General features: G+C 37.3%; 1 protein-coding gene across 1 annotated transcript; it reads right to left on the bottom strand.

Annotated features, from left to right (window-relative positions):
* Positions 1 to 1063: 1063 nt before the first annotated feature.
* MYSM1 (Myb-like, SWIRM and MPN domains 1) lies at positions 1064 to 17625 on the bottom strand. The gene is made up of 20 exons (XM_010290513.1): positions 17567 to 17625; positions 15412 to 15487; positions 15150 to 15220; positions 14090 to 14167; positions 13926 to 13952; positions 13332 to 13410; positions 12539 to 12637; positions 11152 to 11912; positions 9804 to 9934; positions 8535 to 8638; positions 7508 to 7585; positions 6309 to 6397; positions 5922 to 5976; positions 5787 to 5837; positions 5165 to 5239; positions 4690 to 4878; positions 4335 to 4467; positions 2221 to 2326; positions 2048 to 2105; positions 1064 to 1228 (listed from the first exon to the last, which is right to left on the bottom strand). Exons 1-20 carry the CDS (start codon positions 17623 to 17625, stop codon positions 1064 to 1066), a joined length of 2484 nt encoding a protein of 827 aa, XP_010288815.1.
* Between the last annotated feature and the right edge of the window lie 143 nt (positions 17626 to 17768).

Below are 17768 nucleotides of genomic sequence, written 5' to 3'. Positions count from 1 at the left end.
AAGTTGCAGTCAAGAAACGTCTCAATCAAGACCAATCTGTTCATGACTAATTTATCTGAATATATACTTGTATGAAATTATAACTGAAGAACTGATACAAAACAGTATGTTTTCTTATTGAAGTGTGCATTATAGAGAAGACTCTGAATATAAAAGTTGGTGGGTTGGTTTTCTTTTAAAAGACAAATACTTTTCTGCTCCTTGCACTAAGTTTGCCCTCAATCAAGAGCTCTTGTTTCCACAGGAAACAGTGGCAATTACAAGTGGACAAATCACAATGATCTGGCAGAACAACATAGTATCTCCCCATAGAATGGAAGATCAGAAAGATTGCAACCTGTAACAAGACAGGAATTACCATTTCCACTGGAAACAAGCACAACTACTACTGAGAAGTCATGAAAACTTGCCAGCTTTTCCTCCCCAAATACAAAAGCAACATGGCAAAGAACATGCCAAAAAGCTACTTGACCACAGGGAGCAATGGGGAAAAAATAAAAATAAAAAAATCAGATGATTTATTAAACCACAACTGAGTAAAACTTCAGACTGGATACCAGGGAAGTTTGAAATCAGTGAGCTACAAAATTACATTTCAGTTAAGTTGTAAGTTTCTCTTTTGTGAATTCATTCAAACTTACAATCTCTACAGCATTAAGGAGCAAATTCATTCCGAGTTAGATGTGTACCTGTAGATAAAAAGTAAGAGAAAATTCCCAAACCGAAAGACTGGTGAGAGGACAAACTCTCCTTGAAGACTGAAGCACAGTATTCTTGACAGATTGTTGTTCTTCCCAAAGGGCAGCCCGCTCGTCAATCAATTAATTCTGTGGCACTCATTTTTTTACAAAATGTTAGTATTGAGCGTTCCTCATGCAGTCAGATCACACACATTAGGAGTTTTTCAAAGTACGTTTAAACCATAACAATAAGATGACACTGGATTCTGTAACAGTTACTATTAAAAGGGATAATAATTCTGAAAGAGTTGACATATTGGGGAGGAGGGGAAGAAAATGAAAAAATAAAATGAAAACTCCATGATTTTGTTTTGTTAAAGCCATCACATTGGCAATTCATTTGAACGTTCATTCTCACTTTCTTCGGCATTACTCTTTTTCTCACACTTGTATGTGGAAAGGAATAAGTTTTCTATCTGAGTCAAGAACTCCTCAGCAATAAAGCAGTTTGTTACCTTGCCCAAAGTCTTCCTCATGCACTCCAAAAGCTAGTCAAAAGAAAAGGAGATTTTTTTTAAATTGTCATTTTTCCTGAGTTTATTTCCCCCCCCCTTCTAGCTGGTAAGTATTCCAAAAGGATTTTTATTTATTTCTTTAGGATTAACACTACAGAAAGTGTTCACCTGTACAATATAAATTTTAGAACGAAACAGTCACACAGGAACACATGGGTGATTTAAAACCAGTTACACAAGAGTATTCAACCAACCCGATTTCAGATTTAAGCTGTTTATAAGCAAATTCATGTTGAGAGGGAAAAAAAATTAGACATGGGCTATCATTGTGTATGTGTTTTCTGTTTATGTCTTTTGCTTTGGGCAGATTTTGTGTCTTGTTTGTGCCATTAACGTTGCAGCTGTAGTAATTTACAACTTCATAGCAACAACTACACTGACTCGAAAATTAAAGTTCTCACTTGTGCATGACAAACGTGGCACAGCACTACTTTACTGATAGCACAAAGGACTAGAAAGTCCAAATCTTCTCTTGAAACGTGTGCAGTTCTTGACACAGAGAGCTTACAATGTGCTGAGAAGAGACATGACTAATTTGTCATTCATTCTTCTCCAAACTGTGACAAAAACTTGTATCTGCACGTAACTGTTGGCCCCAAATCCCTCAAATGAGCACCCTTATTTTCACTGTGTTTGTAAGTAAATAAGCTGCACCACAGAAGTCATTTATTGTGATTAATTTACATCTCTGAATTGTAAAAATGTAACTTCAGGCCACTTCTGACGATACGAAACAGATTGGTATGTAAGAGAAAACATTTAAAATTAAAAAAGTAAAACAAGAAAACTTACTTTCTGCAAGCAAGTCAGGTCAGAATCTCTATGAAAAATTTTATCCATGGGGACACTGCTGTTGAAAGAAAAACATAGTAGAAAGCAGACACGTGTCTTTATTGAAACATCAATAAAATAAACATGCAAAAATTCTAAACTGGCTGTTCTTTATAATAGAAGTTGACATGTACCTATGGCAGAATCTGTATTTTTCAATAATCCATCTTGTTTTTTCAAATATTAATTCCCACTGAGGCTCCTCCAACATCTGCTGTACTTCAAATTTGTAGGGCAGGCCTGCAATCAATTGAACACGATTATCCAGTGTTTCTAGTACACTCAACTTTTTTTTTTTTTTTTCTTTTTTTAGTTTTAGGTGCAATCCCTTCCTTCCCCATAACTGTTCATCATTTATTCCCGACTGCAGAAGCTTGCAGTCCTGTTACTTCCCAATGTTAAGGAGGTTAAAGTAAAAGTATGAGGTATTTTGGATTCCAAATTTAATTTTGGTGGGAGTAGGGAACAAACCTGTTCTCCTCCCTGCCCTCGCCAATTCCTCATGCCATAAAGAAGCACACACAAATCTACAACATAACAAAAAATGGTGAAATGAATTGAGTTTTTATAACTTAATACCACTTTTGTAGTCTCTAAGATCCATGTGGTTATTAAGTGAATAAAAAAGGTTTTGTTTTTTATGTACGAAGCAGTTGATGAAGTGGCTAACTACTGTTGTAGAATTCAGAGGAATTTTGTTCCTAAAGGAAGACATTCTTCTAGTTTATTGCAGGTGGAGGAAGAGGAATTTAGAAAGAATTTTAAAGGAACACCAGAAAACTACTTGCAGAACACAATTCAGTTACCAAAAAATCAGGGAGAAAGAAAGAGACTGTATATTTCACTAAGTCATTAAAAAAAAAAAAAAAAAGCTTTTCCACGATCGTAAGAATGCATGCTCTCCAACTAGACCTCAGAGTAAGGGAAAAGAGAGCAATAAATGCAAGCTGCTATTTGAACACATCTCAAATGTGAAAAGTGTTCAGTGCAGAATGCATTTCCAAGAGTAAGAACTGATTTACAGAAATATTGATGGCTCATATGAAATACTAATTTGTGTTCATTTGCACAGTACTACAGAGCTACTGCCACAGTCTAACTTTTCGAAAGAGCTGGAGGAGATACCATGTTGTAGAAAGTTGATTTCACGAGGTGAATGTAAATGCAAAGTCCTTGCAGACAGAAAATGTATGTGACCACAAAAATATCTACTTCTAAGGGCAGACAGTATTTTAACTCCCCACCACAACGGTGGGATGCGTGGGAAATGGGGATAAAATTGCGGTACTGTCAGTACGGTAAACAGGAATTACTGCACAGATGTGGCCACCACTTCACTTCCCCTAGGACTATGAAGCAAGCCTCCAGGCAGATGGTCTCCCTTCCTTACTTCCACAGGAAAAAACAGGGGGGGAACTGTGGTCTCACAGGGCCTTGCCAAGGAAACTGGAAACCTTGGAAACTAGATGTAAAAAATCAGGACTTAAACAGGGGGAGGGAGAAGGAGAGAGAAGAGGCAGCTACCATAACCATATCCTGTTATCATGGGAATTTTCCTCAAATTAACATCAGGGAATGAGCAGATCAGATCATCGCTTGAAGTATCAAATTTTGTATCATATGTTCTTAACTATTCAAGAAAGGAAAACATCCCATTTGCATGAAATACCAGTGACATTTTTAATCAAGAATTTGTTCTCATACGTTGGGATTTGTGCCAGCACAGCATTTCATCTCCCATATCTTGTGTGTTCCTGGGCAGCTGTCAAGTTTGATCCTTTGACTTTCTGAATGCTAAATTACTCAAATTAGGACTTTTGGCCACGCTAGCAGCCAGTTCTTTGCCGTTGTCCTCCTCCTGTCTCCTCCTCCAGAGGATCTGTTCAGAATTTTGTAACACAGCAAGGTATAAGTAATACACGTGAAACAGCTGCTCAGCTATTTGCATGGATACTGTATGGAAGTAACAGTGACCCTTGTCCCAACCCTTTAATTTCTTCCACGTATTGTGGGAAACACTAATACAGAAAACCAATCTTCTATCGATTTATACCTGTATATTCTTGTTGTGACAGCATGGACTTCTTGCAGGATTACTCCTTAAGTGAAATTCCCGGTTTTGTACAGCACAAGTTACTACCATAAGTATACTTCATACCGATTTCTCAAGTTCGAGACAAACATTTTTCCCTTTAGTATCCAAAAGGAAAATAAAAATTAAGACAATGGATAAAACATGGGTACTTACGGTACGAACCGTCAGAACTGATCTCATCGCTAATTACTAGACAAGTAATCTGAGAGTACGGAAGAGGATTGTTTCGGTTGTAAGGACTTATAATCATTCCAATGAACATAGCTCCACCCCTGGAGAAATAACTCTAAAAAACCAAACACACACAAAAAACCCCCAACTTACAAAAAAGACAACCTTTTTCACAACAGCATTCTGAAACTAAAAAACATAGAATTTATGTCAATTTATGAATGAACTTATTTTAAGATGCATTAGAGCAATAATCTGTATCAACACCGTAAATACCAGGGAGGCTTTAGGGGGTTTTTTCAATTTATTAATTTTTAATGTACAGAGCAGCACGTACCTGGTATTTAGCTTGAGTGTCAATATCTCGTATTGAGGGGTTGGGGTCAAAGGCTGGGTGGGAATGGTACCATCCAATAACACTGTACCCTCTGGCTGCCAGCGTTTCCGAGGCCTGCGTTTGAGATACCGGATCCATCTCGCACTGCAGGCCTGTACTGAGACTATTGCAGGGCTCTGCTGCACAAACCTGTTAAAGAAGTCTCCAGATGGATAAATGCAAGAAATCTCCATCAGTTAAATACAATTTAAAGAATGTTAGGAGTCCTATACCAGATCTTCCTCGTGGTAGCGTTGACAGGCCAACACTTGAACATAAGTATAACTCTAACATTCCAAGACTACAGCAAGTGACTTCAACTTTAAATATATTTAAGTAGTTGCCCTTCAGAATATATATAATTCAAATAGATGTAAATGTTATTATCATCACAGTTTTAATATTTTACAGAAAACATAAAAAGACAAACACTTACTTCTACAATTTTATCAGCTTCAGAGTATCTTCCACCTAACAGCCCAATTACTTCAGCCATAGACACATGAGAGTGCTAAAATGATATTAAACAATTGTTAATGTTAAAGTTGCATAATTTCTCCTAGTTTTGAGAAAAAAAAAACCTGAAGCCTGTGCGATGCTGTGCAGTGCTGAACTGCACCAATCTTGGTACAACCTGTTATTAAAAAAAAAAAAACCAAACAGGAAACCCCACACGTTGCTTTATAAATGCAAAATTCATTCCCACACTAGTAGAAAATGAACCCATAAGATCTCAAAACAGCTGTCTATTTTACGAAGTAGCTTTAAGCAAATTATATTTAACGTACGACGAGAGTAGTGAGTAGTAATGCTCTTAGTGTATAACCATTTACCTTCTAGAAACTGTAAGCACAACATAAAAGAAATTCACCTTTAGGGGCTTTATTTAATACTAGATTCTCAATTCTAGGTCTGAATGGAAAGAAGTTAACTTACATACTGTATTTCTCAATCCTTTTATATTGCCCGTTAAAAAAAACAAAACCAAAACAAACCCAAACCAAAAAACCCACAACATGTACATCATCACTTTCTGAAAGATAAAACTTAATCCTCACCAAATCCATTATTAAAAGTGCTTCGGAAGAGACTTTCACCTGAAAAGGTTCCTGAAATGATAAATGCAATAATGAGTATAAGAAAAGTAACATAAGTAATAAAGCAATCTTGATTATTCATTTGTAGGTACATACCTGTTTTTCTTCAGTGAATAAACAGCACGGTATCAGCTGAAAGGGATCAAAGGAACTATAAAATGAAAGAAAATTTCTCTAAAGATGTAGGACAGTCAGGAAACTTGTCAAGTTTCCCTCTGCTTCCTTGGCAGAGGAGGAATACCCTTGTTTTCTTTACTGGATTTCCTCATCCCACAGTAGGATGACTTCCACCAAATACAGAAACTTCACTACCCACACTTGCGAGTTTCAATACGAAACATCTGAAATGCATACATGTTATTTCAGACCATAATATAGATTAATATATATTAATGATTTACAGCATTCTGGCCTGACACTACCCAAGACCTTTGTTTAATTTCTACAAGACCTATGTTTGAACATAAGTACATCAAATAATACCTTTTTATTTGTCTTGAACCTTTAGAAGATTTTGCAGGTTTCAGTTTTTCTTCCTCTCTTCTTCTTGCTAATTCTTCAGCAGACAGATGCTAAAAAAAATTAGGAAAAAAAATAAAGAAATCCATTGTAGTGCCTGAAGTGGTCTTTCAGTAATGATTCCAAAACCAGCCCAGAATAAATTCTTGACATCAGCGACCTCTTGATACACTATTGATTTTTGCGTGTTACAGGGCTACTCAAGATAGATGGCAAGAACCATAACAGAATCAAGCAGTGCGGAAGTAACGAAAATCAGAGATCTAGTCCGTAAGATGCCCAATGAAAGAATTCTTACATTCCCCAAGTCAATCAAATTCAGTAAAATCACAGCCCATATCGCAAACCATTCATAAATGCAAGGGTGAAACTATGGAGAAAGTCTGCCATCACAATCCATGGCCAGAATTTATCATGACATCTTTTGAGGGATGAGTGTTTTCAAACTTTATTTCCATCCAAATATGTACTTTTCAGAAAGTGTTAGAATTATTAACCACAGTTAATACCTCAAAGAGAGGTATGGCATTATAACATTATGGAAGTAGATACTTATGAATGAAGGTTGCAAATTTGTTTTTCTATACAAGAAAAAGAGCATGTTTACAGTTCCTCACTTTTTCTATAATTTGAAGTTGTAGAAATGGACACGCTCAAGCGGACATTACATTTCCAAGTATTCTAGAAAATAGTTAAACTTGTAAGATTTTTTCTAAGCACTTTATAAACCAGAGTATTTCTGGGGATATTGCCAGTAGCACTGTTAACATTAGGCACTCCTATCACCTGCATTAGAAGCACAAAGAAATCAAGGACTGAAAAAAACCCCCAAAACCCCAACCTCAAATATTATACTCCTATGCCTTACTGTTTGCTTTAGTAAGGCAGTTAACTGAAAACAAAGGGTCATGAAACCTCCTACAAGGCAAAGAGCTTTATAGGCATAAAACATGAACACCTTTGTAAACACCAAAGTACAGCTATATTTATCAGCAGCATAAAGATGTAACAGCTGCTACATTATTTTCAAATTATTGCTTCCACAAAGAGAGGTTAAATACCTATTACACAACTGTTTCCCTTGTATATTTGATGCAACACCACCTGCTAGCAATTAGCAAGAATTAATTCTGTAAGGAAGGTTTAAAACATGGAAGGGTTACCTCAAATGTCTGTCCTTCCAAATCCCTTGCATCACACCAGTTTCCCCAAGGGTCTCGCACTCGCCGTCTTCTTGTACGCTGCAGCAAGCAAATCAATATGAGTCAACAATCATAATCCTGAAAAAACTGCATTTGTTTTATTTCAGCCACGAGAACATCATCCAAAAGGTTACTGCCATGTGAATGTTACGAACACTGTGACATGTTTCCAGAAAAGAATGAACACCCTGGGGTTCTGCAGAATTAAGCAGTTCACAGTCTGTCACAAAATATCATCAGCGAAGTTTTCGGTTTTTAAGGCTGTAACGCCTAACACCTGGTTGGTGCTCCATGGATCAACACGTCTGACAGCAACAGCGCATTATTATCCAGCTCTGAATTATAGCTCAGACAAAACAGAAAGCTATAAAATTAGTATGTTTACATCTAGTGTATGCTACAGTTCTTTATGTTTAACTTTTTTTTAGTGGGATTGATTTAGTTTTCCTCTCATCAGCTGATTTATCTTGCTATAAAGTACTTAAAAATGCTAAATTAAACGTGAATATGAAAACTAAATATGACAAGCCTTGGTAATTCTTGTAGTGATAAAAGAGCTACTGCTAATTGTGTGCATGAGGCTCTCAGTAAGTCATATAATATACCTAGTATACTTAACAGTTAAAATGCAAGCAAATTCCACACTAACAACACACTCCACTATTTTCTGACTAATACAGGCTAACAAATTACGGGGAGGTGGGTACGAAGGGGTTGGGGCTGCAGGGAAAAGACTGAAACACAATCGCAGTTAAGTACCTGTACAGAAATCAAATGTGTAAGATAGCAGAAGTTAGGGCAGACACCTGTCAGACAGCAGAACTTGTACTTAGACTGACACTCAAATTACAGGGCATTCTAATGAAACTGCAAATGGAACGAGAGGAGAAATTCCCTGAGGTGTCCCCACTTGAAAAATCAGGACTGAAAAGACTTTCTCCATGATGAACATTTTTTCGCTGCCCTCACCTCCCTCCCCAAAACGTACCATGGACTGCAAGCGCTGAGCAAGCTGGTATGCTTCCGCTGTGTCTTTGCCTTCTTTGGACCGCGTTTTATCAGCTGGTTGGGGTCGGTTGTAGACAGCTTGTTCTACAGGATACAGAAGAGAGATACACTGTACTTCAGTAAAGCATGAAGCCACTTATTTCTGGTACAGGGCCAAGAATGACATTGGTAAGTGGTAACGACAAATGCCATAAAGAAAAAAAAAACCAACACAAACCCACACGGAAAAGACAACTGATGGTCATATTAATAACTGATTATATAGCCCTCTCCCACTACCACAGCGTTTTTAAGACAGGAAATCCTCCTTCCTTATTGTTAGTTTATTTCAGACAAAATGTATTTGCAGGCCACTCCTCCTCTCCTAAGTGACTATGATTCAACTTGCGACCAAAAGCAATCCAGAGAGACTAAACCAACAGTAACTTCTAGGTGTATACATACTTCTAACATGTCACCTAATTTTAACATTTGAATCTTGTAAAAACTAGCCCTGAGGACAAAGACAGTGTTTTTTTTTATTTAGCAAATAGTTATAATTTAGTATGGGAAAAAGAAACAATAACTTCAATTCCATCTTACACAGAGGGAGGGCAGAATTTCAGATATAGCAGGTATTGTGAAAAAAACCCCAATAATGGACACACAGAAAAGCACAAAACAAACAAAAAAATCCAAAAACCATCAGCTGGTGCACGGTAAGCATGGGTAGGAGAAGAAAAGGTCTTTTGTGTAAAACCAAAAATCCGTAATTCTGTAAGGAGGTTACAAACACCTCTAGATTTTCAAAGGTCATGAGAGACAATCTGCTCAGAAGGTCCTTCATAGTAAGGACTAACGTGTGTCCTTCTGCGTGGAGCAGTATACCCCGGCACTAAGCAGTCCTTCAACATTGATACCAAAATAGGCTACAGCCATATGGGTTGGAACATGACTAGACTAAATACAGTCCAAAGATTCTCTTCTACAGAACTTAAATAGTAATTGTTGCTACATTTAAGACATTAAGAGTACAGAGAAGTCTGAAGATTATCCACATGGATGCCTGATTCTGATTAAGTGCAGTCATCCACGCTTCAGTGAAGTGAATTTACAACTTTTCTTTTAAAGACACATCTACTAACCTTAATGTTTACCCTTCACATGAAAATACTCATTTTAACAAAAAAGCTGAGTCAACAATAGATGTGTTCAGCAAGAACTGATTAGAATTTAAGTTCTGAATTGATTCCAATAAAAATATCTTTACCACAGCCAAAGTTAATCGCTCCTATTAATTCCAAGTATGTGTGGATCCGTCCAATGCAGTTAACATCACCGCAGTTTTTAAGGCCTGGACGTACTGAAGTCTTATTCAGGTATTTGGGTTTACATCTCTCCCTAAAATAAAGTATAACACATCGTCAAATAGTAAAACAAATCGGGAGGAAGAAGGAATTGTGTGACTTCAGGTGAGGTTAAGATGAGCCACTGAAGTGGCTCCCCCCGCCCCCCGATGCACACACTACACACCACTCGGCAGGACAATCACAGCACAAATATAAACTCCACAAAACACATACCATTTATTTTAGGGTTTTTCATACACTTTCATACTTCTGTAGAGTGAAACTTATGTTCCACGCGTTAAAACAAACTCTTCAACACGACCGGTGCCAGGAAGCAATGAATTACTCAAAAGTACTACGGTGCTGCTAAACTGACAGAAGAACGTCTGCATTAGATTAGTCTAAACGACTCGTATAATCATAGGCTTCCTTGGTGTAATAAAGAAGCCTGTTTTCATTCACTATGCACTTATTACTTGCTTTTAAACTGATACTGAATCGTTTCAGTTCAACGCTTCTCTGGTATGGAATTTTAGAGTTTCTTTGCAGCTAGAGTAAACTGTCAATACACAAGACAACTGAATGAGAACAGAATTAAACTCGGCAATTCTTTCTACTTAAAAGCAAGCTAACCAACAGCACAAGCACACAAAACTGTTAACAGCATAAACTGTATTTTAAGCCTACCACCACAAATCACTGAGAGTCCTTAAACTGATTCTTTGGAGACAGAATATAAAATATTTAAGTGTACAAGCACTACTCTAAGAAATTTCTTAATTTGAAGGGGTTTTTTTGGTCAACATTATTTGCTCAGCACAGACTGTTTCTTCTAGCTCCCCTTCTGTAAAGGCAGTACTCCAATGCTACAGACTTCATTACGGAATTAATTTAATCAGTTATTTTGAGGAATCATTTATTAAAACCATACACACATTCTTACATACAGGATGACAAAAAGTGGAAGAAAAAAATCACATAACCAAAACGGATGCAGCTAGGTCTGATATAGAACACTCATTTTCATAACGCTTCAAAGTATTTTCATTGCGTAGCTTCCAGAATGCCAGAAAAAAAATAATGGGAAGATGCAAAAGAAGCATTAATAATCAGTGCTGTTCACTGGCAATCTTTATAATGCTACCATAAAATTAGTTTTACTCTTTTCAGAAGTAAGCTATTAGTACTAAGTAGTGTCTTAACTACAACAAAGCAGGGCATGAGTCATCTCAATCACTTATTTCAGTAAATGAAATTAATGCATCTTACCATTGATCCAAAATATAATTCCTAATTTTCAAATAACGCTCTGGTGTTTTGGCCTGGCGCCCTTCAAAAAATTCAGGAATAGCTTGCTTTTCTTCTTCCAGAATGATGCTTCTGTCAACCTCCACTTCCTGATCAGGTGGCTTAAGCTCCTCCGCTTCCTCTTGATGATCTTCAACTTGGCAGGGCAAAGGGAAAAGCAACCCATTATCAGCCAGGTCTCTCTGTTCCTCGTTAAGCTCCTGACCAGTTACTTGCCTAATACCATGAGATGTTACTAGTCTGCCTTGTTCAGCCTTCTCAATAAAATTATTGTATTGCTGGTAATCTAAGTTCACAGATTTATCACCATTCAGGTGCTGAGAACATGTTGCTGTAACACCTGAAAATACTAACGCATCCACTGTATCTTGCTTGGTATGTTGAGGATCTTCTTTAGGTAAAGAAATTCCAGAACTGTGTCCAATAGATGAAAAAACATATTCCATTCCTTTCATTTCTTCACCTGGACTTTTTGAAATAACAGGTAATTCAGATTTTCCAGTTTCTTGCCGGAAGGTAGGAGAAAGTAGTTCATCCATGTCATCAGTTATGTCTACTTCTTCATCATCTGACAGCTTTTCAATTTTCACTGCATTCAGGTTGGGGTCTGCACGGCCCCTCAAGTTTCCAGACGACCACGCTTCTACCCTTATCCCATCTTCAGTGGGAAGACTGCTACCACACTGACTTTGCTCTTCTTTTTCAGAATCACCGTTTTTTGCCTTAGGAAAACATAAAATACTTTTAGGAGGGAAAAACAAAACAATCGCCTCTGCTTCCCGAATAGTCAGAACTATTTTATTTGAACAGCAGACATTCTGAAGTGTTTCTTCCTCATCTTACCTCTTTAATACATTTTAATCCATTGCAATTGACTTTTACACGGCATTACAGGTATAATTTTAGCCCAAGTGCCAATTAATATTTATTTCCATTAAAAAGAAAACAGAAAAAAAACCCCCAGACAGTAGTAATTTCTTCTTAAATGCCCCTGAAGTCTCAAATGAGGCTAAAGTTAAAACTACAGCACACAGCTGAAACAGCTGTACAGTGGAAAACAAGTATTTTCAGACTAACAATCAATAGTGATAACAGACTACAATTATACAACATTTATTGTATAGTTATACCAGCAATAAAAATACTGAAGTCATTCTAGGAATTTGAAATCAGGTCTGACTTCATATTTAAATCTGCAAATAAGCAAACTCCACTCTTCTGAATACCGAAATAGAGTATGTACTTTAAACAGTAGTACCCTGAAAAGACAGATTAAAAATCAAGCTACATGTACAACAGCATACTCATCAAATAGCCTTTCTGCTAACTACAGAGATACTCTGCTTACCTTGTTCTTAAAATACTGACGAGCATAGCTCTTCACTTGTAGAACAGTACGACTTCCAATCAACTTGGCAATTTTTGTCCACCGGCGGCCAAATTTCACCTAGTACAAGAAAGCACGTTTAAGTTACCCAAACTCTAACATTCCAGACATTGCACTTTACATGCCAAAAGAGTTTAAAAACTCAATTATTCATTACAAATGCACAAACATTACAGCAAACCTATGGTAAGGAACCTTGCTACTCTTATTCTACAAAGAATAAAATTGCATCCAACAGTAAGTTATTGCTATTCTTCTTAACTAGAGGATCTTCTTCACCCAATTCAGGCACACTGTAAATTATGCTGCCTGCTAACCCAAGGAATCCTACTGAAACTAACTTGTACTTCACAAAGCAAACCCTATTACATTCAGCACTGTACAACCATATAACCTCTAAACACCTTACAACAGCAGTTAAAGGATTTCACTTTATTAGCTGATTTACCTTCAGCACACACTATACTTGCTGTAGTGGACTATAGCATTATGGTTCTGCAATTCATAAAGCTGTGTATTTGAGATATTTTGTGATCTCAAATTGTAATCAGCCTCACATGAAAAAAATCTGGTAAGCAAAGCCATTTTGGGGGATTCATCAATATAAATATGATTTATCATTACACTCTTAGTAGATGGCAATTATTTTTAACACGAGAAGTAAAAAAGCAGAAGCAGATAATTAATATAAATAAGCATGTTACAGTTATTTTTAAATATCCATTCAAAATATCACATATATGAACAAATTTACCAGTCCTTGTTCAAACAGTTCTTTTTCTTCTGATGTCCACTTTAATGAGTGGCTGGCTGATTTTGTAGGTGATCGCACCCTAGGACAATAAGAAACAGAAGTTAGTGCTTACTTAAAAATATATATTCTTAAATCCTAGTAACTGAAGGCAACTTCTGACAGGAGCACTACACCCCCTCTCAAGGTATTGTTTTAAACATGAATGCGGCTGATAAATAAAATATCAAGAATCATGTCAGCTTCTCCATCACAAAGGAAGATTCAAGGCAACACAACATTCATCAGTAACTAACGGTACAGAAATACATAGAAGCAGCAAATAGAAAGGTTCAGGCAAGAAAGCCAACTAGAATTAACAAGGGATTTTTTCATGAGGAACACTGCACTACAAAAAACCAAACAAGTTTACTACAGGCCTATTATTAGAAACAACAATATTTCCTTGCATTGAAAGGTCTCTTAAAAAATTTTGTACAGCCAAACAAAAGCAACTAAGGAACTGTAATTTTTTTATTTTTTAAATATTGTCCAGTAACTTAACAAAAATCAGACACTACACTTAAAAATGCAACTCAATCATTAAAATGTACGCACATGACTTTTCCAGTTTTCTTATGGGGGCTGCAAATAAAAAACAAAGTGAAAATAAAAATTAATATTTGTGATACTGTGGCATATCTCAGCAAATAACCTTATTTTCCGAAGGACTTTTCGTTTCTTCTCATCTAACTGAGAATTTTTCCCAGAATGCATCTTACCTTTTCATAGATCTTTTCTCAACTTCCTTTTGATTGAGCCATATTTTTTCAGAAAGTGATTTATTAGATAAATAATATCTGAAATAGTTACTAAGGAAGTTTTTGAAACAGAGATATTTGTACACATAAGACTTCTAATAAACATGTAAGTTATACTTGTTCATAATTATTCAGCTGTAGAAGCAAATACTGCACTGCTTTCAAAACTGAAATACACAGTTTCACACACTCCTACTAGTTTAATGCATGAAGAAATGACATTTGACTTCTGAACCCCCATGCTCACTTGCAGCAAACTAGGTATCCTGTTTCTACAGCAGCATTTTTCTTTTTTAACTTAGAAAACATACTAAAGTGATTTTCATTGTACTGAAACCTTATCTATTTTCAAATTAAGCCTCAATGATCCATTCTATTAGGAAAACTTTATTTATTTTCTTCTTCCTCTATTACTGTGTATTACTACATCCAATTACAAAAAGAACATGAAAATAAATTAGTCTGTGATTACTACTGCTATAACTTACCTAGTCTGTGAGGTCAACTTATGCCAGAAACTCTACTACTGCTAAGACTATTTAAGCCAACAATGCTTAAAAAAAAAGAAAAGAAAAAGGAGAAAAAAAGAAGCAGCTGTTCCTTCCTGGTTTTATCTTGCATGCTGGCACAAGTGAAGAACAATTCAGCAAAAAGAACTAGCTATTTTTAGCCAGATCAGCTGTTTGATCAGGTTCACAATGAAGCTACACAAACGGCTGCGTCAGCACAACACTGGAGGTGGCACTGAACAAGCAGCTGAAGTGGGGACGAATATTTTTGGTGCCAGTGCCAGCTTAAATCCAACAAGTATTTGGAGTAATTTTCTGAAGAATCAGAAGCATCAGAGGAACCTGCAGGTAGCTAGGTGATTAATTCAGGGGTCCTCCTTGATTTCTGCAATCTACCTACAAGATTACAGTGCTTCAGTCGCCGTAACAAGAAAATATTTGTCCAGTTCCTTTGACAAGAAGTTTTCTACTGTTATACAGAAAAACATACAAGCAAATCATCAAAAGGATACTCTTCTTCCAGCAACATTTTCTCAATGACAGCCCTGTTTTCTTCACTAATGCTGCTGTCCAACGTCCATGGCTGCAAACAATACAAATGCATTTTAGTATTTGAATTCTGTCACGCTGTTACTTGAGTATCAATGACATATAATAGTTTCTAAAAGTAAAAAAAAAGCACTGGTTAAAAACCTGAAAGAGGGGAAAGAGAATGCAGAAAATAGACATTCTGATAACCTTGCTAGAAGTAACATTCATTTAAAAAATACTTACGAGACTGTTATCTGTTCTCCAAGATGAATCGAGATAGTGATCCTGTAGCAAGCTGGAAGCTGTGTTTTCATGATCTCTGCAAAAAGATTCCAGTGTTCAAAGCAATGCAAACATATTAAAACAAAATGAATGCTGTCAGAGTTAAAATAATGGTGTAGTAAATAACAAAAACATTGACAGAAGATGACAGAAGAGATACTAACATTGAAATAATGTATTTCAGACTATAATATAATGTTACACTCTTATAATATTCCATTAGACATAGCATAAATCTCCCTCAGTAAGTCATTCTTGGTAATCTCAGTAGCAACTCCTCACCTATCTCACTGCAGACTGTATGTGATACCAGTGAACCCTGAACAGTGAAAATTCTCTTCCAGTAAAACTGAAAGCATGAGGGACTATGTAAAATACACACAAATTAAAGAAGCCAGAATTCGACAGACAAAGAACTATATTTCTAATACTAAAAGTGTCACTGAGTTCTATCATCTCCACTTAACATTTCTCTATCTTTCCCCAAATAAGGTAAAAAGACACCCTTACAACAAAAAAAACTGTTTTTCTCCTGAGGAAAGCTCATCCTTACACAAGGTTTAATAGAATCCTACCATGCAGAATTGTTAGTGCTCTTATGGACTTCATCCAGGTTATGCTTGAGCTTTGCTGTAAATAACTACTTACTACTGTCACTGATTAACATCATTGATCAACTTTCTTCTATTTTAATGCAGCATAAAATCTCCTGAGTAAATAATGGGGTTTTTTTTTGTCATTCTTTGCTTCCAGAACATTCAAGACTTTTCCAAAGGCTACTTAGCCCTATATGCCCTGCAATGCTACTAAAATTAAATTCACGTACTTTTCTGAACTGCTTTGCACCAGCAGTTCAAACATCTCTTTACAGGTAAGGATAGATCCTTATAATTCAAAAAAGTCAAAGAAATTTAAACTCAATAACATCAACGTGTTATTAAGCAGACATCTTTATTGCAGCGCTGGATGCACGGGGGATATCTCCTCCTAACATGCGTGCGCTGAAACAAAAGTTCATCCTTTATATACCTTAAAGACATGAATATTCACACATTTTCCAAGAAATCACCGCCTCCTTGCTTATCTACCACGTTTACCTAATGCTGGCATTGCAAAACTACACTACACATGCGCAAGGGTCTCGGGTGGTCGTTGGTGGTCGTTTGGGGAGCTAGCCCCTACTCCTTTTTCCCTTTTATGGTCACAGGTCTCCTGAGGATAATTTCTTCTCCTTGGATATTTGTTCCTTCTGTTGTTCAGCCAAGCAGTTCCTTCTTATCATCCCTGTTTAAGCACTCCTGCCAGTCTGTCTCTATGCTCAAGGTTAAGATATCTTCTCTGTACTCATTAATCTCTCAGTCCTTGCTCTTAACTCTTCCTTGTTTTAATTTTCATAAGGCCTGCTTTCCTCGTGATTAACTGTTCACACATAGTTACAATGTTAGCATTGAGGCAAATACAGCCTAAGGACTATGAGAGTAGGCCGTTAAACATAATCACACAGTTATTAGGCTAAAGAATTCTATACTGAAGTTAAACTAATCATGTAATCAATAACCTTCCAGAAAGTACATATATTAAGAAATTTGCAAAACTTACAGTTGATTAGTTACATACGCTAAAATCTTACAATTGTTTTAGATCCTTGTTTCACTTATGTACAGCCAGAAACCAATAAAACTGCTAGTTTTGGACCATATCGAGAAATAGGTGAGACGAATAGTTCCCTTTGCCCAGTATTCTGTCTCCAACAGTGGCAACAGCAGATGCTACTCTAGGACAGCAAGCGAGTCTGGCCACTGTCTCTGACACAATCCTCTCATGCTCTCCCAGCACCTGCAATTGCTAGATTTGTGGTGTCGGAATTGCTGCCCACTCACTTCACCTGTTTACAGATCCCTGACCCGTGAGCTTGTTCAATCAGTTTTCTGACCCTCCCTGGGTTCAGTTTTCTAAACCTTGCCTCGGCAAGTTCACCACTTGACATGCAACACAGCCCCTTCCGTCTATATATTTCAAAGAAGCCTCCCAGCAGCCTCACCCCTCGGGACACCCACAAGTGTCCCTAGTTCACTCATTGCTGGATCTGATGACGGCAGCTCTGCGTTCACCGTACTTCAATGGTTTCATTAGGCCCCGTTCTCGGTGCCCTACATTGGCGCTTCCGCCCACCATGGGCCCCCCCGGAGGCGCCCGCCGGCAGCCGGGACCCCGGGCGAGCGCGGCCTTGCTGGGGCACCCCTGGGGACCCTCTCCCCCTCGTCGCCCCCTCACGGACACGCTGCCCGCGGGAGAGAAGGGACGCGCTCGCCGGAGTG

This window comes from Phaethon lepturus, unplaced genomic scaffold, assembly GCF_000687285.1.
Source record: "Phaethon lepturus isolate BGI_N335 unplaced genomic scaffold, ASM68728v1 scaffold28267, whole genome shotgun sequence".
Taxonomy (NCBI): Eukaryota; Metazoa; Chordata; class Aves; order Phaethontiformes; family Phaethontidae; genus Phaethon; species Phaethon lepturus.
The sequence above is the reverse complement of the archived record's forward strand: the minus strand, read 5'-3'. Positions and strand labels throughout refer to the sequence as shown.

Bases quoted from the DNA above. Each gene is read 5' to 3' on its own strand.
- MYSM1 (XM_010290513.1), bottom strand. From the start codon at position 17,625: ATGGTGGGCGGAAGCGCCAATGTAGGGCACCGAGAACGGGGCCTAATG. The intron at 15,221-15,411 runs GTAAGTATTTTT...TATTGTTTGCAG, and splicing joins GGAGAACAGATAACAGTCTC to CCATGGACGTTGGACAGCAG. The intron at 7,586-8,534 runs GTACGTTTTGGG...TGCTTGCTGCAG, and splicing joins CTCAGCGCTTGCAGTCCATG to CGTACAAGAAGACGGCGAGT.